The sequence below is a fragment of the Erinaceus europaeus genome, chromosome 15, assembly GCF_950295315.1.
Source record: "Erinaceus europaeus chromosome 15, mEriEur2.1, whole genome shotgun sequence".
Taxonomy (NCBI): domain Eukaryota; kingdom Metazoa; phylum Chordata; class Mammalia; order Eulipotyphla; family Erinaceidae; genus Erinaceus; species Erinaceus europaeus.
In genome coordinates, this window is record NC_080176.1 from 11,296,339 (window position 1) to 11,322,228 (window position 25,890).

General features: G+C 41.3%; 1 protein-coding gene across 2 annotated transcripts in view; it reads right to left on the minus strand.

Moving 5' to 3' along the window:
* The window catches only part of LOC103107786 (phospholipid-transporting ATPase ABCA3-like), a 68,912-nt gene that overhangs the window by 20,615 nt on the left and 22,407 nt on the right, over positions 1–25,890 (minus strand). For both annotated transcript variants that reach the window (XM_060172840.1, XM_060172839.1), the window contains 10 exons: positions 23,458–23,587; positions 16,919–17,073; positions 16,182–16,337; positions 15,641–15,851; positions 13,627–13,777; positions 9,611–9,709; positions 8,078–8,213; positions 4,411–4,711; positions 1,471–1,720; positions 753–957 (listed from right to left, as the gene is read on the minus strand). In XM_060172840.1, the coding sequence (XP_060028823.1) occupies positions 753–957; positions 1,471–1,720; positions 4,411–4,711; positions 8,078–8,213; positions 9,611–9,709; positions 13,627–13,777; positions 15,641–15,851; positions 16,182–16,337; positions 16,919–17,073; positions 23,458–23,587 (1,794 nt within the window). The remainder of the gene's footprint in view (positions 1–752; positions 958–1,470; positions 1,721–4,410; positions 4,712–8,077; positions 8,214–9,610; positions 9,710–13,626; positions 13,778–15,640; positions 15,852–16,181; positions 16,338–16,918; positions 17,074–23,457; positions 23,588–25,890) is intronic.

Here is a 25,890-nt window from a genome sequence, read left to right on the forward strand (position 1 = left end):
TGAACGACAGTCAAATTCATGTTTATTTCCATCCACTGTACAAATGCTTCATGGCAAAATGGAGAACACACCGATCATAAGACAAAACAAACAAACAAACAACAACAACAAAAAGAAAAATAGATTCCATATCGTCCGTGTCATCACAAACCAAAAGATGAAGACACAAGACTGGGGCGTGGGGTGGGGTGGTGGCACAGAGGTTAAGCACACATGGTGCAAAGTGCAAGGACTCGTGCTGGGGGACTCACGCTGGGATCCCGATTCCATCCCCTGGCTCCCTACCTGCAGTGGGGTCACTTCACAGGCGGTGAAGCAGGTCTGCAGGTGTCTGTCTTTATCCACTCCCTATTTCCCCCTCTTTTCTCAATTCTCTCTGTCCTACCCCAAAACTAAACAAAACAAAACAACAAACAAACAAAAAATGGTCACAGGAACAGTGGCTTTGTAGTGCAGGCATCCTGCCTTAGCAATAACCCTGGAGGCAAAACAAAACAAGAGACAAGACTGTACCATGAACAAAAATGAGCGGCTGAAATTGAGGGCGGGTGTGCAGACACCTATCAGGGAGATGAGAGGTTGTGTCCATGTGCCAGCAGCTGTGCTGTTAAACCACTCATTCTTTTCTGCAGCAACATGATAAACAAAAATAACCAAAAATATAAAAACTCCACTGTTGAACCTATCCCACAAGTAGAAATTCTCCCGGATATACTAGAGACAGCACTCAGAAGCCTTGAACTAATACTCACCAGCAGTAAGCAGCAGGAAATCAAGTAGATGATGAAGTCCCACAACAGAGCAGAGATCCAGAAATTAGTGACATAAACACCACTCACAAACTGAAGGTGCTTTGCCTTGCTAACTCTCTCATTCACCGTCAGGAGACAAAAGCCACTCACAAAAACACTTAGGCCAAAAAACAAATTAAAGGCAACTGCAAATCCAGACACTCGTCTGCAACGAAATGAATGAGGAAGACACATGGGTAAAAACAGTAAACGGAAAAATACTGATTTCCAACAATAACATTTTACTATTATTTATCACAAATTAGACTTTTTATTTTATTTTTTATTTTCTTTAAAATTTTTAATATACTTTATTGATTTATTATTGGATAGAGACCGCCAGAAATTGAGGGGAAGAGGAACGGAGAGGGAGAGAAAGACAGAGAGACACCTGCAGCCTTGCTTCACCACTCGTAAAGCCTCCCCACCTGCAGGTGGGGACCAGGGGCTTGAACCCGGGTCCTTGCACACTGTAATGTGTGCGCTTAAGCAGGTGCGCCACCGCCTGGCCCCCGACTTTTTATTTTATTAACTTTAAAGATTAAGGTGTTACAGAGTATGGTGAATAAAGGAGAAGGGATGTATTTACAGCATCCAGCTCAAGTCAAATATATATATATATATATATATATATATATATATATATATATGTATATATATTTATATAAAACATACATACAATTTCTTAGGTTTGTAAGTAGAGAAGGAAGGCAGAGGTTTGTTGGAGACCATAATGGCAGCATTAGGGCCAGAGATTGTCTTGAAAATAATATTGTCTAATACCGACAGAGATAGTGACGGTGAATGGTATGCCTCGTTGTTGAACCAAAACGTAACTATTCTTATAGCTTGAGAAAAGTCGAAGGAAAGTGCAATAATGCACGAGCGAATGCATGTTTTGTTGCTTCTTAAGAATATCTCCATGTTACCTGTAAGGAGAAAACACTTAAAAGTCATGGACTCAGTATGCAGTACCATCTCTTACCATGTATTTCAGAAAAACATAACCTAATCATTTTACTGGTCTGCTATTTCCTTCCATTTCCAGTGCCTCCCAATGGTTCTCACACATCCTTGAACCCAGAAACTGTTAATCACCCACATACAAATCACAAATTTTTATTCAGTTACCCCAATATGATATATTCCAATAAGGATTCATTCTCTGACTTTTTTTTTTTTGCCTCTCAAAATTATTTCTCAAAGATCATTTGTAAGGACTTCCATATCTATCTTTGTTGTTGTTACTGATATCGTCATTGTTAGGACAGAGAGAAATGGAGAGAGGAGGGGAAGACAGAGAGGGGGAGAGAAAGACAGACACCTGCAGACTTGCTTCACTGCCTCGGAAGCAACTCCCCTGCAAGTGGGGAGCTGGGGGTTCGAACCAGGTTCTTTACTCCGGTCCTTGTGCTTCACGCCATGTGTGCTTAACCCGCTGTGCTACCACTGGACTCTCTTCCATATCTATCTTTTGCTAACAGAAAACCAAAACTTTTTAAAGAAATGTTAGTGTGTGTGTGGGGGGGCTGCACAAAAAATAAATATTTGAAGAAACCATAAAATCATCCAAGCAACAAAGTTTGAAAATAAAAATATCTTGGGGCCAGATGGTGGTGCACCTGGTTAAGCACTCACATTACAGTGTGCAAGGACCCTGGTTCAAGCCCCTGGTACTCACCTGCATGGGGAAAGTTCACAAGCGGTGAAGCAGGGCTGCAGGTGTCTCTCTGTCTCTCTCTTTCTGTCACCCCTCCCTTCTCAATTTCTCTCTGTCTCTATCCGATAATAAAACTATATGAAGATAAAAATATCTGAGAGAACAAGAATAATCATAGAGTTGAGGTTCATAGTCTCATTTAAATTTATTTATTTATTTTGGGCAGAGACAGAGAGAAATTGAGAGAGGGAGGGGCAGATAGTGAGGAAAAGAGAAAGAGAGAAACACCATCTCAGTGATATGCTGTGTATAGTTTAAAACTAGGATGATGGTAGAAATAAAAAACAACATTTCCAAATGCACTATCTTTCACAACAGAACTGAAAGGATTAAGAAAACAAAACAAATTGAAAAAAACAGCTTCTCCAATTGCAGCTGAAGAAAACAGAAATGAAACACCTGAAACTAAGTGCTCAGTCTTGAAGTAGGTGGTTTTCTTACAGAGGTCATTGATTGTACTTAGTGCAGACTCCCTCCGGACAATTTTAATATCTAGTCCCTGTTCTAAGCATATGAGATGCAGGATTTCAATCGAGTTATTTAGTTTCTCCAAACCTCATTGTCTCCAGTTTTGGCAAATATGGTTGAAATAAAGCATACAGAAAAAAAATTTTTTGGGAGGTGTGGGCGGTAGTGTACCCACTTAAGCATACTTAAAACATCATGCGCAAGGACCCGGGTTCAAGACACGAGCAGTGAAGCAGGTCTGCAGGCGTCTTTCTCTCTCCTTTTCACTTCCCCTCTCTCTTCTCAGTTTCTTTCTGCTTTGTCCTCTCAAGTGTAATAGAAATAAAGAAAAAAAAAGTGGTCCAGGAGGTGGCACAGTGGATAAAGTGTTGGGCTCTCAAGCATGAGGTCCTGAGTTCAATCCCTGGCAGCACATGTACCGGAGTTATGTCTGGTTCTTTCTCTCTCCTCCTGTCCCTCTCATTAATAAATAAATTTTTTTAAGAAAGGAAAAATGGCTGCTGGGAGCAGTGGATTTGTAGTGCTGCCATTAAGCCCCAGCAATAACCCTGGTGGCCAAAAAAAAAAAAAAAAAAGTTTTGCCAAAAGTAGGTGTTCAATATATATAATTAGTTATTGTTATTACCCTCCAAATAAACATTCTCTGAGTAGCCTGCTCATTAATCCTTCAGCATAACTTGCTTTTACATGTGACCAACTTGGAAGGATTATGGAAAGCTTTGAGGATTTTGGACCATAGTACCATATAGGGAGTCTCTCTCTCTCTCTCTTTTTTTTTTTTTGGTTTTTGCTTTCCTCCAGGGTTACTGCTGGAGTTTGGTGCCTGCACTATGAATCTACTGCTCCTGGAGGCTATTTTTTCCCTCTTGTTGCTCTTGTTTTATTGTTGCTATTGTTATTGTTGTTGTTATTATTGCTGTCATTGTTATTGGATAGGACAGAGAGAAATCGAGAGAGGAGGAGAAGACAGAGAGGGCAGAAGAAAGATAGACACCTACAGACCTGCTTCACCACTTGCAAAGCGACTCCCCTGCAGGTGGGGAGCTGGGGGCCCGAACCGGGATCCTTGCGTCATTCTTGCACTTTGTGCCACATGCGCTTAACCCACTGAGCTATCATCCGGCCCCCATGTGAGTCTCTTTACATGTGACATTCTATGTTCAATATTACAGAACAAAGTGACAATTTAGTCCATTTCCTTGAAGGTGATGCAAATAGTTGGTAGATGACCTGCACGTCAAAATATCTCCATTAACTCATCTTGAGGCCGGCAGCCTAGGAGGAGTTCTTGCCTTCAAATGATTTGACAGCCATTACAAGACTGATGACTAGCAAGGGGAGACAACAAGGACTAAGTAGTTACATATTCCAGTTAAGACCTTTTGTGAGAAGTGACCCAAATAGTTCTTCGCCTTTTGTCAAGAGTCGTACCTTGCACCTCCACTGGTACTTGTTTCTTAGCTTTTAGAAAAGCATTGAGATTATCTCTTAAAGACTGTGCAACTGCAGAACTTCCAGAAATGAAGTAAGGCACAGTGGTTTCACCATACTGTTCCAAATCCATCTCCCTGGCAGATTCATCCTTCTTTGAAGAAACCCTCAGGCCTTGCATGAATAGAAGAACGAATCCCAGAAGTGCCAGTATCTGCAATATCAACAGCTTCCAGTTGCGCAAAGAGAACAGCAGCCTCTTCAAGAACATGGCGTAGAACTGCTGGCAGTGAAGATCCAACTGATGAAGGGAGAAGAAAGCTGGCATTACAAGGGCCACAGACCTTAATGCAATTTGTTAAGATCTGACTCTTCTGACAGAAGACACACTGGCAATGTGTCCTGGAGCAGAACACAGTCCTAATTAGTAGATTAGTTAGCAAGCAAAATGGCATGTTTTAATCAGCACTGCTGATTAAAAAGATTAAGGCTCAGCTTCTAATTGAACTATACTGAAAACCTTGAAAAGAAGATTTTTTTAAAAAGTATTTATTTATTCCCTTTTGTTGCCCTTGTTTTTATTGCTGTAGTCATTGTTGGATAGGACAGAGAAATGGAGAGAGGAAGGGAAGACATAGAAGGGGAGAGAAAGACAGAAACCTTCAGGTGAAACGACCCCCCTGCAGGTGGGGAGCTGGGGGCTCAAAACCGGGATTCTTAAGCTGGTCCTTGCGCTTTGCACCACATGCGCTTAACCCGCTGCACTACCGCCCGACTCCCAAAAGGATGATTTTTATCACCAGTGTTTTCATAGCATCGTTGATGAGAACCCAGACATACTTGATCAATTTTAAATCATAAACTTTCAATATTATATATATATATGTGTGTACATATGTATATATATACACATATATATATTCCATTACCAAGTTTTTAAAAAAGTTATTATGTTTATTTGTTTGATAGAGACAGTCAGAAATCAAGAGGGAAGGGGGAGATAAAAGGAAGAGAGACAGAGATGCCTGCAGCACTGCTTCACCACTTGCAAAGCTTCCCCCCAGCAGGTGGGGACCAGGGGGCTCGAACCCGGGTCCTTGTGGATTGCTTAATATGTGTGCTCAACCACGAGTGCTACCACTCCATTGCCAATTTTTAATCAAGGTGATCTGTAGTGTTGTAGATAGTCAATAAACAGAGGGTAAATTTACTTTAAACTCCTGTATGCACAATAGTTATCTTCAACTTCTAAGTTTAAAACAATGTACACAATTATTAATTTGAAAAATGCATATATAGGTACTATTTTTTCAAAATTTTTATCCATTTATATTTAGGTTTATTACACATTTTCCAGATTAACAGTGAAATCCCATACTTTAAATATAAAATTTTTGCTCATAAATGGTATCTGGAGCGGAGGGTAGATAGCATAATGGTTATGCAAACAGACTCTCATGCCTGAGGCTCCAAAGTCCCAGGTTCAATCCCCTGCACCACAATAAGCCAGAGCTGAACAGTGCTCTGGTTAAAAAATCAAAAAAAAAAAAAGGTGTCTGGATATTGAGAAAATATATTACTTGAGTATATAACCAATAGTTTTAAAATAAATTCATCCTGTATTTCTCAACATTTTGGATAGTGTATTTACCCCATCAGTATTTTATTTTATTATCTTTCTTTGCTTATTGGCTAGAGACAGCCAGAAATTGGGAGGACAGAGGAGACAGAAAGGGAGAGAGACAGAGAGACACCTGCAGCACTGCTTTACCACGCGTGAAGCTTTCCCCATGCAGGTGGGGACCAGGGGCTCAAACCCAGGTCTTGTGCACTGTAACATGTGTGTTCAGCCAGGTGTGCCACCACCTGCCCCCCATCTGTATTTTATTATTTTCAAGTTGATTCAGCATGGATTTTTAATATTATGAAATTTTAGGAGTATAATTCCACACAGATATATATATATATATATATATATATATATATATGTGTGTGTGTGTGTGTGTGTGTGTGTGTGTGTGTGTGTGTGTGTGTGAGAGAGAGTTACCACATCTACCGCGAGAGTTCCAGTACCAATACACTTCTCTTCGATACTCATAGTAGTCATTTTTCATTCTAAGAATTAGTTCTGTGGAGCCCAGCGGTGCCTCACCCAGAAGAAAGGCACGCACTGCCATGTGCAAAGACCCGGGTTCAAGTCTTCAGACCCTACCTGCAGCAGGGAAGCGTCACAAGTGGTGGAGCAGTGTTGGTCTGCTTCTAAAAACCCCTTCTGTTTCATTGGTTTAATCCCCCCTGCTTAACACTGTATTCTATTTACATAACCACTGTTAACGAAGCACCGCCCTGCCTGCAGGGCATTGGTTTAATCCCACTGGTTCATGATGTCTTTTTGCTCCACCCCCTCTCCTAGTACACCCTGATTTGCACCAGTCACTTTTCGCTCCACCCTCTCTATGTCACATCCTGTTTACACCCTACTTGGCAAGTAGTTTAGTTTTAGCTTAGCTTGGTGTAGATTGTGCTGCGTTCTGCATGAATAAAGACTGATCTGCGTACCACTCAGCCATGAGTCCCTGGTCGTCTGTCCCCGTCAGTGAAGCTCAGCCCAGCATAAAGGGGGAAACCAGAGTAATGATAAAGCGTGTGAAACGTGAAAGCAGGGAGAAGAAGAAAAAAGTTTCTAAAGAGTCTGCTTATGTCCAACATTACACAATTCACATTTTATTAGTGGTAACTTATCAGTTCCATAGAGAATGAAACTGAAGTACAGATATGTCAAATGATTTGGTCAAAGTCAAATAGCTGGTATATGACAGGGCAGGAATTCCAGTTCTATTCAGCTTGAAATTTCATACTACATTTATATGACCCCATTGAGCTTCACAATTGACTTGTAAAACTTTCAGTAAGGGCATGATTATGGGCAACTCTAAGAAATATATCTTCCATATCAGAATCTTTATTAGGGAAAATGGTAGAGAACAGATCATTAAGTGAATGATGAAAGAAATTCTTGGGGGCCAGGCAGTGTGGTGCACCGGGTTAGGTCCACATAGTATGAAGTCCAAGCACCCAGGCAAAGGTCCCAGTTCCAGTCCCTGGCTCCCAACTTGTAGGGGCGTTGCTTTGCAAGTGGTGAATCAAGTCTGCAGGTGTCTATCTTTCTCTCCCCTTATCTGGCTCTCCTTTCTCAATTTCTCTCTGTTCTATCAAAAACAAACAAAAAACCAGAGAAAAATGGCCTCCAGGAGCAATGAATATGTAGTGCAGGCAACTAACACCAGCGATAACCCTGGAGGCAAAATAAAATAAAATAAAATAAGAAAAAGAAATTCTTGGTAGTCCAATAAGGTTTTCATGTTAATGCAAGAACATACTGACCTGATAATAAAATCCATGAGGAAATTCCAACATACCCCAGTACATAAATTCAAGTTATGTGTTTGAATCATGAACTAGCAAATGTGATGACTCTGTGAGCAAAATCTGACTGTTGCCTACCATAGCTCACTTTTGAATTAGAAAATTAATGAATGACTTTACAGATTGTCTTTATTTGGTCATCTCTGGATAAGAACTCTAAATTCTCCTTTGAATTCAAATACTAAATTGAAATGTATCTCCTTTAACATACTAATGTTAAATTCAGAGTGAAGATACTTACCCCAGTATTAAGTGCAGTATCAGCTTGGCCACTGAAGGAGGCTAAAGGAGTGGCTTGTGCATTCACATTCCAGTTCTTTGCGTTTGCATTTTTGTTCCTGAGAGCTGAATTACCCATGTCTGCCATGTCACTGACCCTACAACATAAACACAGAAAATTATCTTAGTCTATGGCCATACCACCCTGAACACGCCCGATCTCGTCTGATCTCGGAAGCAGAAAATTATCTTAACCAAGAGAGCTTCCTAAATGCCCAATCCATTGCAAGATTTCTCACAAAATGACCAAAAAAGGGGTATGGTTGTATACAATATTAACATAAATACTGGATAAAATAAACTGAACTTATACATCTAATAATATTTATTTTAAAGGAAGTGTTTATTAAGTCTTTTAAGAAATGAAGATTCACAAGCAGTGAAACAGTACTATGATTTGTCTCTTCCTTCTGTGTTTGTCTGTCTGTCATTGTCTCTACCTCTGACTATCTGAAAAAAAAAATAGAAACAGTTCTCTGGGAGTGGTGGAGTTATGCAGACACAAAACCTCAGTGAAGCAATGAAGCCCTGGTGGCAAGGGATAAAAAAAAAAAAGAAATATTTACCCAATATTCTTCAAATTCTTGGAAGTTATAAGAAGTTTCCAGGCATTTCCCCGCAGTTACTATGCACAGTTATTAGTTTTCAGGGTGCAATGAAATGTATAGTGTCCTTTAAAATGTTAAGCATCAATTACTAATAAATCTGCCTGCTTGTCTATGATGAACTTCATTAACAGGGATCTGTACTCAGCCAGCATTGTGATAACGAGGTTGTTTATAAGTTTGACAGAACAAAGTCTAGACCCTAGAAAAGATCTTTTGTGATATCTTCTGACAGCTAACAAGCTGGTTTTTCCTTAGCAGTGTACTGAGCTCCTTGGGTACTTTCTGTTTAAACTTTCACACAGTATGAGGTTATCTCAGACTACAAACCATGTGCAAATCAAGTAGGTTATGGAGGTAGAGTTAGACCAAGATTCTGAAGTCACCTCCAGTGGAGGGGGGAAACAAACAAACAAACACCCTTCAATTTAGATCCAGTGCTTTTTCTGTAACCATATCATTTTTCTTTGCTCTAGCCAGTCCTTGTCCTTCTATCCCCAAAAGGCATATACACACACAAACCCAAAAGCCTCCTATGTAATCTTTATGCCCAGTGCTTCTCTACCCTGGGCACTTCGTACCTGTGTTCATTGTGTTAGGCAGTTTCACATACAGCCGTGTTACTTACATTGAATAACTTAACTTCTTCTACCTCTTACAACTGCTGCTCTCATCTTGCCGATGACTCACGGCAGCCTCAGCTCACCAGGGTAGGAAGGTTTCTCATAGTCGCTGATGTGACTATGATCCTGGAGTGGCCTTATTCTAGCAGCTCAATGTCATTACCTCAATTACTCCTACCTCAAACCGGACAGGGTTTGCTTTCAAAATGAGGTAGGATTTTCGAGAAGCGTTCTCCTCTCTCTTGCACGTTCTGTTTCATTACTTACCTAAAAAAAACTTCTTCCATGGTAGTGATGGAGACACCAAAGCTAGCAATGCCCAGATCTGTCTGTCTGTCTTCCAGTTCTGTAAATAGGTCTTTAAACCTAGAAGGAGGAGGAGAAATAGAAGAACCACCATCACAACAGAAGCTTTTCACATTCATATTTTAGTTCACAGTTAATCTTCCCTCAGTACTGAGGGGGATAACATAGCTAGCTAATTTTTTACTGCAGTGCTTGGAATGGTTTCCATGCCCCTAATAAAACCAGAAACACATAACATATGAAACAAAATCAGCAAACTGGTATCACACGTTACTCCTGGTTTTCTGACAAAATTATCAAAAAAGGTAAAATAATATCATATAAATCAGAAGCAGGAAACACTCAAAACAGAAAGTGAAGTCAGAGTAGAAACTATGAGCTGGAAGAGAACCGTTTACTCATAGGACCAGGCAAGTTCTGTACTATTTCAAGCAGATGTGCTGTGGTACTGTCAAGGTTTTTGAAAAAATGATTTTTTTCCTGAGATTTCTAAGTTTCTCCAGGTTAGAAGTTAACTCCAGAAACCCAGTTCCTGAACTCTTACCTCTACTACTTTCTCTCTAGGGGAGAATTTGACCCCAGGGAGGAAATAGAAATGTCATTTTGTAACATCTTAGAAAATATTCCCCCCTTCTCTTTATTTGCGTCAATCTATCTTATAGTTAGTAGGAAAAAAGAGGTTCAGAACACTATTCTTTTATTATTTTTTTATATTTGTTTATTCCCTTTTGGTGCCCTTGTTGTAGTTATTGTTGTTATTGATGTCGTTGTTGGATAGGACAGAGAGAAATGGAGAGAGGAGGGGAAGACAGAGAGGGGGAAAGAAAGATAGACACCTGCAGAACTGCTTCACTGGTTGTGAAGTGACTCCCCTGCAGGTGGGGAGCCGAGGGCTCGAACCGGGATCCTTATGCCGGTCTGTGCGCTTAACCAGCTGTGCTACTGCCCGACTCCCAAAACACTATTCTAAATTTTCTCAAGGTAACAGTTATGCACATATACATGCCCATGGGAAAAAAACACTTTTTTTCCTTGCTAGGGAAATAAATCCTGCCTGTTCTTTGAGCACTCAGACGAAACCAGTTTTCCCATGCTATGAATTCTCAGAGGTTGAAAACACAACAGAGAGATCCTCTAATGAAATCTCAGGCACAAAATGGGCTGGTGACGCCCGATAGAATCCCCCTCCCAAGGATATATAAACAAAGAAATCCAAAACCACTACAACAGCGCCACCTGCTGGCTCAGTCACAGAAGCCGTGCCAAATACAAAAGCTTAGAAATTCAGGATGCCTGAAACCACACAGTATAGATCTAGAAAAAAATTACATAAAATTCAGAAAACTCATTATGAAGACAATTTAAGAAACTAAACTCAATATTTCAAGAGCTCATTTCACCAAAGAATTACAAAACACAGGGGAAAAAACAAACAAACCTGCAGCTGAAGCTCAGGCAGCGGGCCCAGGAAGTAGACCCAGTCAGGCTGATGAGAGAATATTGGGTGGGCCTAAGGGCAGGCAGCGTGCTGGGTTAAGCGCACATAGTACTAAGCACAAGGAGCTACACAACATTCCTGGCTTGAGCTCCTGGTTCAGCCCCCTCGGCTCCCCACCTGCAGGGGGAGGGGTTGCTTCACAAGCGGTGAAGCAGGTCTGCAAGGTGTCTATCTCCCCCTCCTCTTTCAATTTCTCTGTCCTATGGAATAAAAACCAAGACAAAAAAAAAAAAAAAAAAGGCTGCTAGAAGCAGTAGATTCTTAGTACCAGAATTGAGCCCCAGCTCAATTAATAATAATCAGCGATAATCCTGGAGGCAGGGGAGGGGACACACACACACACCCACCTCTGACACCATTCCCTCAGACAATATTCTTATCTAACCTCAGGCCAGCTACCAAATTTGTACAAAACTACCATAGTTGTGTGCCCCCAGGAACTTGCCTAAAATCATTTCCCTAGCCTTCTTCTACCCTAAAATCCTTGATCTCCTCTACTCTAATCCTACTTTTTGATTCCTGTTCATTAACCATTTTGTCTCAATTTAGGTCATGTCGCCTTCCACACATCAAGCTACAGATGCTACCATGATTCCACCCTGACTTCTCTGGGTAGACGACCTCACCAATGTGTCCCAGATTCTCACATCTCCAGAACTCTAGTCCACTAGGGAAAGACAGAAACAGATGAGGGGTATGGATCAACCTGTCAATGCCCATGTTCAGTGGAGAAGCAGTTACAGAATCCAGAACTCCTACCTTCTGCTCCCCCCAAAACAACCTTGATCCACACTCCCAGAGGGGGAGAAGTGATAAGATGAAGGTAAGAGGACTCTGAACTCCAGCTCCATCAGCACCCAGAGAGAGAGAAGGAAAAGGAGAGGGACATATGGAGGTAGCTTTGATGTCATGAGTGGCTTAGAGGGGACTGAATCAGAAAAAAAAAGGGGGGGGGAGGCAATTATGTATGAATGTGGACAGAGAGTTGCAGAAATGATGGTTGGCCCATGTCTACAACCTTAGGGGAACTGTGGTGGATTGCACTGCAGTGGGGAGAGTGGAGATTCAGAACTCTGGTGGTGGGAATGGTGCAGATTCAAACTACTGTCGACATGTAATTCTGTAATATAAAAATAAATAAATTAGAGAGAGAGAGAGAGAATATCAGTGCTAGAAGACACACCCACCACACTACACTCTGTGGGATCCCAGTGCCTCATGGTGAAAAAGGACCTAAGTTGGGGGAAGTGTCCGGGTTAAACTGTCTGTTCTTGGGAGTTGGGCGGTAGCACAGTGGGTTAAGCGCAGGCGGCACAAAGCACAAGGATCCCGGTTCAAGCCCCCGGCTCCCCACCTGCAGGGGAGTCACTTCACAAGTGGTGAAGCAGGTCTGCAGGTGTCTATCTTTCTCTCCTCTCTCCATTTCTCTCTGTCCTATCCAACAACAACAACAATAATAATAACTACAACAACAAGGGCAACAAAAGGGAATAAATAAATATATTTTTAAAAACTATCTGTTCTCCTGAGCTCAAAGGCTCCTTAGCTCCAAGAGCTGCCACATAGGTCAGTTTTTCTCTTATTTTAATAATTCACTTGAATTCAACTCAGTAAGAAGGAACTGTGTGTCAGCAACTCACCATATGTTATCACTAATTAACACCATGCTGTAAGAAATAGAAACAAAAGATTTCAAAGACAAGTTTAAATCAAGTTTAACTCCTAGGTAGCGACTAGTGCCACCTTAAGGAAGTAAACTGCTCAATTAATATTTGTCAGATGGTAACTAGAAAGTATCTATTTCCCAATCCAGTGGAAAGCTGGAAAAGGAACAGTGATTTTTCTGGCATCCAAAACCATTTAGCTAAAGTCATTTATTTATTTATTTATGTGGGGTTGGAAGGGGTCCCCAAAAATTGAGAGCAGCTGTTGGCCAGAGGCCAATTGTTCCTTATTTCATGTGAATATTTCCACCTGTGCCCACCCTGTGATAACTATAAAAAAGTGGGATGAGAAGTGATCGAGGTCCCAGACTCTCCTTTTGCTTGGAAGAGTATCAGCGGCCCAAGCTTAAGTTTGATAATAAAGGCTCTTGCTAGTGCATGTGATTCTGGTCTTCTTTGCGTGAAATCGGGACTTGAACTTCTGGGCATAACAATTTATTTATTTTCCCTTTTTGTTGCCCTTGTTTTTATCATTGTGGTGGTTATCATTATTGTTGTTATTGATGTCGTTGTTGTCGGATAGGACAGAGAAATGGAGAGAGAAGGGGAAGACAGAGGGGGGAGAGAAAGATAAGACACCTGCACAGCTGCTTCAACGCTTGTGAAGCGACGCCCCTGCAGGTGGGGAGCGGGGGGGGGGGGGGGGGGAGGGGCTCGAACCGGGATCCTTACACTGATCTTTGAATTTCGCGCCATGTGTGCTTAACCCACTGTGCTACAGCCTGCCGTGCTTGCTAGAGTCTTTTGAGCCATACCTGTGTGTGTATTCTTTTGGCAGAACAAATGATAATTCAGCTGCAACATCATTCTCCAGTTTGGCTGTTGGCACATGATGATAAATGAGGGCTGAGATTTCTGTCACATCACATTGGTCATCCTTCACCATAATTAAGTGGTATCCCACACCTGGAAAAGGTCCATTGTAATACCAAACATGTAAAGACGCCATCATCCCAAATAAAAAGCTAATTCCCCTCAAAAAATATGCTCTCGAATGTTAACTTTTTCATTTTAAAGAAGCATCATAATTATGTTTACGAGCAAATGGTGAGGGTCAGACGGTCACACAGCGGGTTAAGCGCACAGGCCATGAAGCGCAAGGACCTGCGTAAGGATCCCGGTTTGAGCCCCCAGCTCCCCACCTGTAGAGACGTCACTTCACAGGCAGTGAAGCAGGTCTGCAGATGTCTATCTTTTTCTCCCCCTGTCTTCCCCTCCTCCTCTTTCCATTTCTGTCCTATCCAACAACGACATCAATAAAAAAAAAAAACTAACTACAATAAAAGCAACAAGAGCAACAAAAAGGGGGGGCCGCAAAAAAAAAAAAGAGCAAATGGCCTTCAAAGAATCTTTAACCCATTAGACTTAGTTCCTAACCTGAGTGTCTACAATGTGTTAGCCTCACTTTAAAAAAAAAAAGAAAGAAAGAACAGAGAGAAACTGAGAGGGTAGAGAGAGACAGAGAAGGAGAGAAATGGAGGCCGGGTGTTGGCACACTGGTTAAGTGCACATATTACCAAGAACAAGAACCCAGATTCAAGCCCCGTTCTCCACCTGCTGGGGGTCAGCTTCATAAGCAGTGAAGCAGGTCTGCAGGTGTCTATTTTTCTCTCCCTCTCTCTACCTCCCCGTCCTTTCTCTCACTTTCTCTCTCTCCTACCTAATAGAAAAATTAGCATCAAGTCCCAGCAATAACCCTGGCAGCAATAAAAGAGAGGGAGAAGGAGATAGCATTACTTCACTACTCATGAAATGTCCCCCCCTGCAGGTGGGGATCAAGGATTTGAACTTAAGATTCTTGTGCATGTCAATGTGTGATCAACCTGGTGTGCCACTACCTGGCCCCTAGCTCCACATCCTTTTTTAAAATTTTTATTTGATAGGAAATAGACAAACTGAGGCAGGAGATAGAAAGGAAAAGAGAAAAACTGACACCTGCAGCCCTGCTCCACTGCTCATGAAGCTTCCCCCCCTTGCAGGTGCAGACTGGAGGTTTGAACCCAGACCTTTGCACATGGGAACATGTGCACTCTACTGTGTGTGGGCACTCAGACGCTTGTTTTGCATTATTCTTTTTTTCAATTTTATTTAAATGTATAAAATAAAAAAAATATATCAACAAAAACCACAGGATTAAGAGGGGTAACATTTCACACATTTCTCATCATCTGAACTTGCCCTTACTCAAGTCTTATTATTTTTAATTGTGTTTGGATTTTTCTCCCCCTCTACGATTCTCTAATATTCACTTCCTACATTCCAGAGGCGTCTCACCGAAGCAGACACTCTTAATCTACCAATGAGTGAGAGTGGCAAAATTTCAACTCACTGTACCAGGAAGTGTCTCCTTTGTCATCAAGTGTTTCTGATGAATTTTTATACAGGTAATAGCACACATGTGCACATATGTATACAGACTATATGTTCTCTTGGGGGATCTCGATGTTGGGGGTTAGTAATGATTTGATAACAGTGAAAATAAGGGTCAGAAATATCTAACCACTGATTTTTCCTTCTCATAAGCTGTGAATCTGTGTTATCAAAGTTCTTGGAAATTATAGACTAGGTAGGATTTTATTAAATTACAAAAAGCCAACTTATATTGTGGAGACACCATGCAACAGGACATAAATGTTTTAAAAAAAAAATCTGTGCAGAGAAATAAAAATTACTTGGGTAGAAGACTTCTAAGACATCAATACACAGGAAACTTGTGTTAGAAGGATATTGTGACCTCGGGATCCAACAACAATCAAAAGGAAGAGATACCATATACTTTTTTCAGGAAAAGTGAAGAGCCACAGCACCGCAAAGTTCCTTTGACCATGATGGCAATGCGGTCCCCCAGGACATCAGCTTCATCCATATAGTGGGTGGTCAGTAAGATGGCGCGATCACGCTTATAATGTTGAAGGAGATCCCAGGTGGCCCTCCGAGAGACTGGGTCCATGCCAGATGTTGGCTCATCAAGTATCACCACCTAAACACCAACAGTGCTATTCTAGGATCATTTTTTTTAAAGCATGCCATGCCCCTCATGGGACAAGTTGGTCAACATACAGTAATAGGTCTCTACATTCACACAGTAGCGTGTAGAACTTATGTACATGGAAATGCACACTACAGACGGCAGTACCTTGAGAACTTTGGAAAATTCAGTCATTTCCCACTGTAGAGACGTACCAGTTGAGCCAGTGATGGGAATTCCCCTCTGACTATCAATTGGGATGATTCATGTCTGCTCTTGGGTTTGTGTCAGCTGAGTCGTACCTAGCTGGCTGGAGCAGGAAGCCATGCTAACTGCCCTTACCTTGGAGGCCCCTATAAGGGCTATCATGATAGAGAGTTTGCGCTTCATCCCTCCACTCAGTGACTTTGCAAATGAATCTTTTTTATCTTCCATGTCAAAAGACTTCAACATATTCCGAATGTCTTCCTTCTGTACCTTTGGAGGTACTCCTTTTAGCTAGAAAGAAAGGGAAGAGTTGGGGGTCGGGCGGTAGTGTGGTGGGTTAAGTGAACATGGCACAAAGTGCAAGGACCGGAGCAGGGATCCTGGTTGGAGCCCCCGGCTCCCCACCTGCAGGGGGGGTCACTTCACAGGCAGTGAAGCAGGTCTGCAGGTGTCTATCTTTCTCTCCCCTCTCTATCTCGATTTCTCTCGGTCCCTCTCGGTCCTATCCAACAACAATGGCAACAACAACAACAACAATAAACAACAACAAGGGCAACAAAGAGGGAAAAACAGCCTCCAGGAGCAGTGGATTCATAGTGCAGGTACTTAGCCTGAGAGATAATCCTGAAGGGGGGAAAAAAAAAAGAAAGGAAGGGAAGAGTTCATGTGTGAATCCTTAGACAATTCCTATCCTATCTATATGGAAGGAAGATACCTCTTCTCCCTTTTGTCTGATTTTAGTAAAAGAACAATTGTCTCAAAAAGTAAAGGTGCACTAGATGAGGAAAGGATCCTGATCCTGTGTCACACTGCTTGAAACATGAAGTAAGTGGGGGGTGGGGGTGGGGAGGAAAGGTTCTCTCTCTCCTCACCTTAGAATAAAAAGAGAGATGTTCTGATACTGTCAGTTCTGAAAACAGTATGTCCTCCTGGGGGCACAAGCCCATATCTTTCCTTATTTTAACCATGTGTTTTGAGATATCATAGTCTCTAATAAACACCTTTCCCCTGGTCGGCAGATATAAACCTAGAATGAAGCAGAAAGACATGACAGGGGCTAAGTTTTAGTGAGGAAATCTGGCAAATAGAATTTCCTCAGCACCTCAATAATTTATTTTTAATGTTCATTAATTTTTTATTATCTTTATTTATTTATTGGATACAGACAGCTAGAAATTGAGAGGAGCAGGGAGATAGAAAGGGAGAGAGACAGAGAGATACCTGCAGACCTGCTTTACTGTTTGTGAAGCTTTCCCCCCTGCAGGTGGGGACCAGGGGCACTGTAACATGTGTGCTCAACCAGGTGCACCACCACCTGGCCCCATCATAATTTATTTATATTTTTACCAGGAGAAAATTACTGGTCCCTCCAACAGAAGAAATAAACTGGTCAGTATCAATGATCATCTCCCGGTGATTAGAAAACGACTTTTCCCTCTTTGATATCTATATATTCTAATTTTCAAAGACTACATACATGAATTAGTTGAGTAACAAACATGTTTTTGAAGAACTTGCTGCATTCCAATATCCAAGTATTGTGTGTCATTTGACAACATATACAACCTGTATTATGATCTGAGCACTGCACTGTGAACACAGTGATATATTTTTAAATGGGGACCCTTTTTTCCAGGAATTTTAAGCTTTTATTTATTTATTATTGGAAAGAGACAGAGAGAAATTGGAAGGGGGAGATCAAGAGGGAAAGAGACAGAGAGACACCTGCAGCCCTATTTCACCATCTGTGAAGTTTTCCCCCTGCAGGTGGGGACCAGGGGCTTGAACCCAGGCCCTTGCACACTATAATGTGTGCATTCAACCAGGGGCAGGACCACCTGGACCCTGGAATTTTAAGCTTTACAGTCTTCAGGAAAGTTAAGAATACAAATGCTGGAGTACATGTGAGCAGTGAAAGAAAAAGAGACTGGTGGGGGAGAGACAGAGAGGTACATGAGAGAAATTTACTCACATGTTGATACTCTCAGCTAGATAGAGAGCAAATGGGATCCTTATCCTCACAAAGTTAAAATTTAGTTGGAAGAGAAAATATAACCTATAATATTTATGTAACATTCATGCACAGATGGCAATTGAGCCAGTTTTTTTGAAATATTGACCAACATACTACATGGAGCTAAAAAATTCATTGAGCACCACAACTCATTAATCCTACTTTACAACACACACTCTGAAGAGGGAAGTTTTATTGAATATTACCTACTATATCTAGGGGAGTCATTTAGTCCTGCTGTCTTGGCTTTCTAACTCTTTTTAACATTTGTTTGTAATTTTTTCCTTTTTAAACACAATGTATTAATGGTGGAATTTAAAAACGCTATGGTGATTCCTCAAAATATTAAAAAATAAATGAGGAGTCGGGCAGTAGCGCAGCGGGTTAAGCGCACATGGTGCAAAGCGCAAGGACCAGCTTGAGGATCCCTGTTGGAGCCCCAGGCTCCCCACCTGCAGTGGAGTCACTTCACAGATGGTGAAGCAGGTCTGCAGGTGTCTTTCTCTCTCGTCCTCTGTCTTCCCCATCTCTCTCCATTTCTCTCTCTCCAACAATGACAACATCAACAACAATAACTACAACAATAAAAAAGGGCAACAAGAGGGAAAATAAATAAATACATAAATAAACAAAGCAGAGCTACCACATGATCCAGCAATCCCATACCTAAGAGTCCAAAAACACTAATCGAAGGAGATATGCTGGGGGCTGGGCAGTGACGCACCTGGTTAAGCACACATATTACTAAGCACAAGGACCCGTGCAAGGATCCAGGTTCAAGCCCCCGGCTCTTCACCTGCAGGGGGGACACTTCACAAGCTGTGAAGCAGGTCTATATGCTGTCCTCTCTCAATTTCTCTCTGTCTTATCCAATAAAAAATGGAAAAATGGCCTCCTAAAGCAGTAGATTCATAGTGCCAGTACCAAGCCTCAGTGATAACTCTGGAAGAAAAAGAAAGAAAATGGAAGGAAGGAAGGAAGGAAGGGAGGAAGGAGAAAAAAATACACACGCCCATGCATACTGCAGCACTATTTCCTAGAGCTAAGCTCTGGAAACAACCCTAATGCCCAAGGACAAAAACATCATGGTATATGTACACAGCAGAATACCAGCCAGCTGTAAGGAACAAGGAAATCATGCCTTTTGCTACAACATGGGTGAAATTAGGTGAGATCATACTAAACAAAATAACTTGGAAAAGTAAAACACCAAACCAAAACAAAACACACAGAAAATCTCACTCATAGGTTGGATATTAAAAAAAAAAAAACAGCAAAGAATTGAATATTTAAAAAGAAAGAAAAGGGGTTTCCTAAGACTCTGGAGTGGAAATGAAGCCATCAAAGCAAGAGGAATGAGGGAAAGGGTCAGGTGGAGGGCTGCCTGTAGACCTGGGGGTTGGGGGTTAATACATTGACGCCATGGTGGTGGGTGTGGTGTGGTAACACTTGACGTGTGGAGACCTGTAGTTATACATTTGAAATACACACAGTCTTGTGAACCAGTATCATCTCAAAAAGACAGAAAGAAAAAAAAACCTCAATGAATTCTAATAGAAGAATAAACTAAAGAAAGTACACAACTCAACTCATACACAGAAATAACAGAGTAGCTAAACAGATAAATATAAAATCCATTAATGTTGAATTTTGTTAAGCTGCCTCTTTTTATACCAGATACAAAGAACAAATATATAATACAATAGAAATATATTTATGCCAATGAGTACACAAAGTGTAAGCATGTAGTTTGTGAAAATAACAGCATAGAATAGGGATGAGAGATCTAATAGAGTTTTTAGGGGCTGGGTGGTGGTGCACCTACCTGCTTGAGTACACATGTTAGAATGCACAAGGACCCAGGTTTGAGCCCCCAGTCCCCACCTGCAGGGGGAAAGCTTTGCAAGTGGTGAAGCAGTATTGCAGCTGTCTCTGTCCCTCTCTATCTCCCCCTTCCCTCTTGAACTATATTTTTTCTATTTATCTATTTTTCCCCTTTTGTTGCCCTTGTTGTTTTTCATTGTCGTTGTAGTTATTATTATTGATGTCATTATTGTTAGGACAGAGAGAAATGGAGAGAGGAGCGGAAGACCGAGAGGGGGAGAGAAAGACAAACACCTGCAGACCTGCCTCACCACCTGTGAATCGACTCCCCTACAGGTGGGGAACCGGGGGATTGAACCGGGGTCCTCATGCTGGTCCTTGCGCTTCGCTCATGTGCGCTTAACCCACTAAGCTACTGCCTGACTCCCCCCTCTTGACTTCTGGCTGTCTCTATCCAATAAATAAATAAAGGTAATTTTCTAAAGATAATAGATCTTTTATCTTATATATTGGAAACAAGTTGCCGTTGACTATCACAGAGTGAGGATGTTAATTATACCTTGCAAGGTAAACAGAACAACAACAAAACCTAAAACACTAAAAAGGAAACAGAAAGAGAATCAAACTATTACCCAAGAACAAAACAAATCCACAATGATGGAAAGACATACAAAAGGAAATGACCAGATTAGCTAGAACCAGATGAGTGGCTGCCAGGGGCCGGGAGGATGTGAGATTGAGGGAGCAATAGACAACAGGTGCAGAGTTTCTGTTGAGGGGAACAAAAATAGTCTGGAACTGGATAGTGGTAATGGCCTCACAACACTGTTAATGTAACAAATTCCATATATACCCTTTAAAATGGAGAGTGTTATGTTACACGGAGTTTCCCTCAATTAACAGTCTTATTTAAAAAGCTAACAAAATGAAGCCAGGTGGAGGTGCGCCCGATTGAATGCAAATGTTACCATGCCTAAGCAGCCTGGCTTAAATCCCCAGTCCTCATCTGCAGGGAGGAAACTTCACAAGTGGTGTAGCGCAGTGCTACAGATGTCTATCTCTGCTTGCTTGCTTCCTCTCTCTCTCTCTTTCTCTGTCCCTTCTCTCTCTCCCTCCCAGGTTCAAGTCCCTGATTCCCACCTGCAGGGGGAAGCTTCACAAGTGGTGAAGCAGGGCTGCAGGTGTCTCTGTCTGTCTGTCTCCTTCTCTTATTTCTCTACACAATTTCTCTCTGTCTCTATCCAACAGTAAGTAAATATATATATATATATAAAAGAAGAAAATGGGAAAATACAGATAGGTAGTTATAGAATCAGCACATATTGGTGACCTTGGGAGAACAATGGCAGTTTCCAGTGGAGGGGATGGAACACAGAACACTGGTGGGGGAACTGTATGGAATTATACCCCTATTTTATAATTTTTTAAATCAATATTAAATCACTATAAAATTACTGCATAACATTGATCTAGAAGACTTCATGTGTTAAGGGTCCATCTTCCCACTCTTCAAAATATGTGTTTCCATAGGCTCCTAAGCTAAATATGGGCCCTAGATCACATCAAATCGATGGGGTTTACAGTCAACAATATTTATGCACCTTTCCCATATTTGGGAGCTACTCTCTTCCCTGATCCAGCTTTCTGGTCCTTCTTCCAGCCATGACATCATCTCCCCAGACAATAATTAGGATCCACCTACATATCAGATTTCAGGCTCAGGCAAACAAACAAACAAACTAGTATAGCCCCACAGGCCCTTTGGAATAGAATTAAAATATGCCTACTAGCTATCTACAAAACGGAGACACCCCCCCCCAACACTTTATCTGCACTATTCCAGCCTTAAGGTCCATGATTGGTCAACAATTTGTTTGGCTTTGTATGTTAACCCTCTTTTCAGCCACCAGGTTCCAGATGCTAGCATGATGCCTCTTTCAAGGGTGTCGATATCCCTTCACAGACCACCGGGCAACAGATCAGAAACAACAAATGCTGTCCTCTTGCTTTCTGGTCTCAAACATCCTTAGAACACAATTCTCCATTTTTTCCTTTTAAGACTTTACTACACTTCTTACCAACCTCAGATTTTATTCAATATTGCCTTTTTGCCTGCAGGCCCAAACAAATTTCTCAAGGTTTCAGGATGGTACTCTATTATCTTACTTCTCAAATAACGTCATAAAGTTCTGACTTACTCAACTCAACCTGGAAAAGAAGGACTTTGTGTTCACCATGACATTTTCAGTTTCTGGCCAAATATTAATATACATTATTGATATGAATGAATGAAGCTACTGCTTCACCTGAAATGTACTGATTTCTGTACATGATAAGTAGATTAGAGTTAGCTATATCCACACTTAATTATATAGAAGAAAGCATACTGGTTTTTACAACGCCTAAAGGTGGAACTTGTTGATAGGTAGCAAGTATAGGAAATTAGTAAGAGTTAATCTAGGAGGTCAAATGTTGTGACCCCCAACAGGAATTTGGGACAATTAGCATGAATGACATCAGCCCCAGGCAGAGCAGACTGACTTGGGAGAGCTCTTCTCTCCTGATTGATTACCTTCACCATGGACTCTCCATTTGCCATGGCTCCAGAATGATCCTGGTCTTTTCACATGTTGATCTTGGTTCATGTAGTTTGCAGACTTTGGACTTTTGCCTATTTTCCTAGCTAGACTTCTCCCCTCACATTCTCAGTGATTTTACTGAATAAACCTCTCTTTTGCTTAACCTTAAATGAAGCCACGTATTTTGCAGTACCTAGGTATTTGCTTTTTACCCCTGTATCACCTAAATAAAGCCTCTAATTATTTAAACCCATTCTCAGCACTTCACAGTCAATCCTTTATGTGCCACAGCCAAAGCCCCTTTTAAGTTCCAAGTTACAACAGTAGAGGCAAGGGTGGTCTCTAAAATTCTCTCAACAGGTACTTCAATTTTCTTTTTGTGTTTTTAATTAATTAATTTTTAAAAGTTATATATATTTTAAATCTTTGTTGGATAAACACAGCCAGAAATTGAGAGGGAAGGGGTGACAGACAGGGAGAGAGACAGAGAGACACCTGCAGTACTGCTTCACCACTTGTGAAGCTTCTCCCCCTGCAGGTGGGGACCGGGGACTTGAACCTGGGACCTTGCACACTGTAACATATGTGCTCAACCAGGTGTGCCACCACCCAGCCCCAATTTTCTTAATAAATATGAAATACATCCAGAAGACTACGCATTACACACTTTCCAATGAAAACAATTCCCATCAAACAATTAGTTTGGCTCTTATTAGAGAGAAACAGAAGGGAAAGTAAGATTAAAATAATGAAGGGGGGCGGGGAAAGAAGTGTTTGTATTGACCAATCAGGATGGTACACTATGGAGTGAGATTTTGATGAGAGTTTGATGTACCTGAGATTTAAAAAAATTTAAACTTTGTAATACATGATTTGCATTTTAAGAAGGTGAATCAGTTATCACTTAAATAACAATGATGTTAATGGCAAAAGTGCTCACAAAGATTTCAGAACTTGAGAACGGCACATGTGTAGAGTGACCATGAATACAGACCTGTGAGAATACATAAGGTGGTAGTCTTTCCTGCCCCATTAGGTCCTAGAAGAACAGTGATTTGCCCCTCATATAAGTTCAAAGACAAGTTCTGTATTGCTACTACCTTAGTATTCTGTATCTCAAATTCCTGTGGAAAGAAAAAAAAAATATATATATATATATTCCGGCTTAACATTTGCTGTTACTACTTCTAGAAGACCAACATTTATATCAGATATCAGAGAAATACAAAAAAAAAAAACAGAGCATAAGAGAAGAGAAATTAAGTTTACAGGAGATAACTTGGACGAGATACAAAAATGTGACAGAAGAAACAGTGTTTGGATGTGATATTTAAGTAAACCTCCAAAGCAGATTTACGAAACTACCTCTGAACAATTTTATTCAGTAACCCTTTGTTCCAAGTACTACTGGGTTGTTGAAAAAGTCACGATGCATTTTCCCCATGTCTTCTATGCAAAAATATGTTAGGGCTTTCCCAACAATCCAATATTATGAAGTTCACATGTCCTAGCCTGCTTTAATCAATGTCTTTTTCCTAAGCTCTAGAACTATAAACCGGAAACACCTTCTGCTTGGTTGTCCTATAGGCACTTCAAAATGCTCATTACCACATCCGAAAAATGTACTACTTCCGCTATATTCCTAATCTGAGTGAGCAGTACCTTTGCTCAGGGCTGTTTACAGAAATTTGAGTCTTATTTACCTTGGATACCTTCCTCTGCCTTAGTTACCAAAACTCAGCAGTTGCTAATTAATGCTAGTCAATTGATTTATGCAATAAGGAGTTTTAAATGCCTCCTAGGTGGCACACATTGTATACAATGCCATGAATAAATTTATGAACAAGTTCCCTTAAAGTTTTCATGAAGAAACCCACAGTTTCTTTCTCCTGCAAGAAAAAGAAGAATTATAATAGTTAAGGTTGGGAAACAATGCGAATGTCCAACAACAGATGAGTGGATAAGGAAGATGTGGCACATTTACACTATGAAATGCTACTCAGCTTAAAAAAAGAAAAAAGAATAAGCGAAATCTTGTACTCTGCTACAACACAGATTGAACTGGGTGGCATCATGCTAAGTGAAACAAGTCAGAAACAGAAAGACAAATACTAGGAAATTTCATTCTGTTTTGGACTTAAAAGACAAAGCAAGGGGACAAACAGGATGAAACACATAATCAGGTGCCCTATTTCTTTAGATTTATAGTCACTGAGTGGGAAAACAGTTAAGGGTGGGTAAGAAATGGTTGTGGGGATGGTACACGGGTGGCGCATGCTGCATATATTTGGAGGAGGTGTGAAACTGAACTCCTGAGACAACAGACATGTAAAACAACATTTCTTCAGGGGCTGGGCAGTAGGGCACTGGGTTAAGCACACATACTGTGAAGTGCAAGCACCAGCACAAGGATCTTGGTTTGAGCTCCCTGCTCCCCACCTGCAGGGCGTCACTTTGCAAGCGGTGAAGCAGGTCTATAGACGCCTCTCTTTCTCTCCCCCTCCCTGTCTCCCCTCCTCTCCCATTTTCTCTCTGTCCTATCCAACAACAACAGAAACAATAACAATAATAATAGCAGCAACAACAGCTATGAGAAAAAGATGGCTGCCTGGAGCACTGGATTCACAGTGCAGGCACTGAGCCCCAGTGATTACCCTGGAGGCAAACAAAACAAAACAAACAAACAAAAACAGAAACAAAAACAACATTTCTTCAGTAAAAATACATTTAAATTCTAGTAGGACCTTCTTCATAATGTGCACAGCTCAGGTTTGAGTCCTGCCCCTAGCGTCTTCTCCATTTTACAGAATGTTGCATTCCCAAGACTTCCTTTAACATACTTGGAAGTAGAAATTCCACCTTAATCAATGTGTGCACATATTTGCTTTTAAAAAATTGATATGCCGGGGGTCAGGCGGTAGAGCAATGGGTTAAGCGCACATGGTGCGAAGCGCAAGGACTGGCTTAAGGATCCTGGTTCGAACCTCTGGCTCCCCACCTGCAGGGGAGTCACTTCACAAGTGATGAAGCAGGTCTGCAGGTGTTTATCTTTCTCTCCCCCTCCCTGTCTTCCCCTTCCCTCTCCATTTCTTTCTGTCCTATCCAACAACAATAACAATAATAATATAATAATGCCCACAACAATGGTAAAACAACAAGGGCAACAAAAGGGAAAAAAAATAGCCTCCAGGAGCAGTGGATTCATGGTACTGGCACCAAGCTCCAGCAATAACCCTGGAGGCAAAAAAAAAATTGATATGCCATGGGCCAGGTGGGAGCGCAGTGGATTAAGCGCACATGGTGCCAAGTGCAAGAACCTGTGTAAGGATCCTGGTTCGAGCCCCCGGCTCCCCATCTGCAGCGGGGTCACTTCACAGGTGGTGAAGCAGGTCTGCAGGTGTCTACCTTTCTCTCCCCCTCTCTGTCT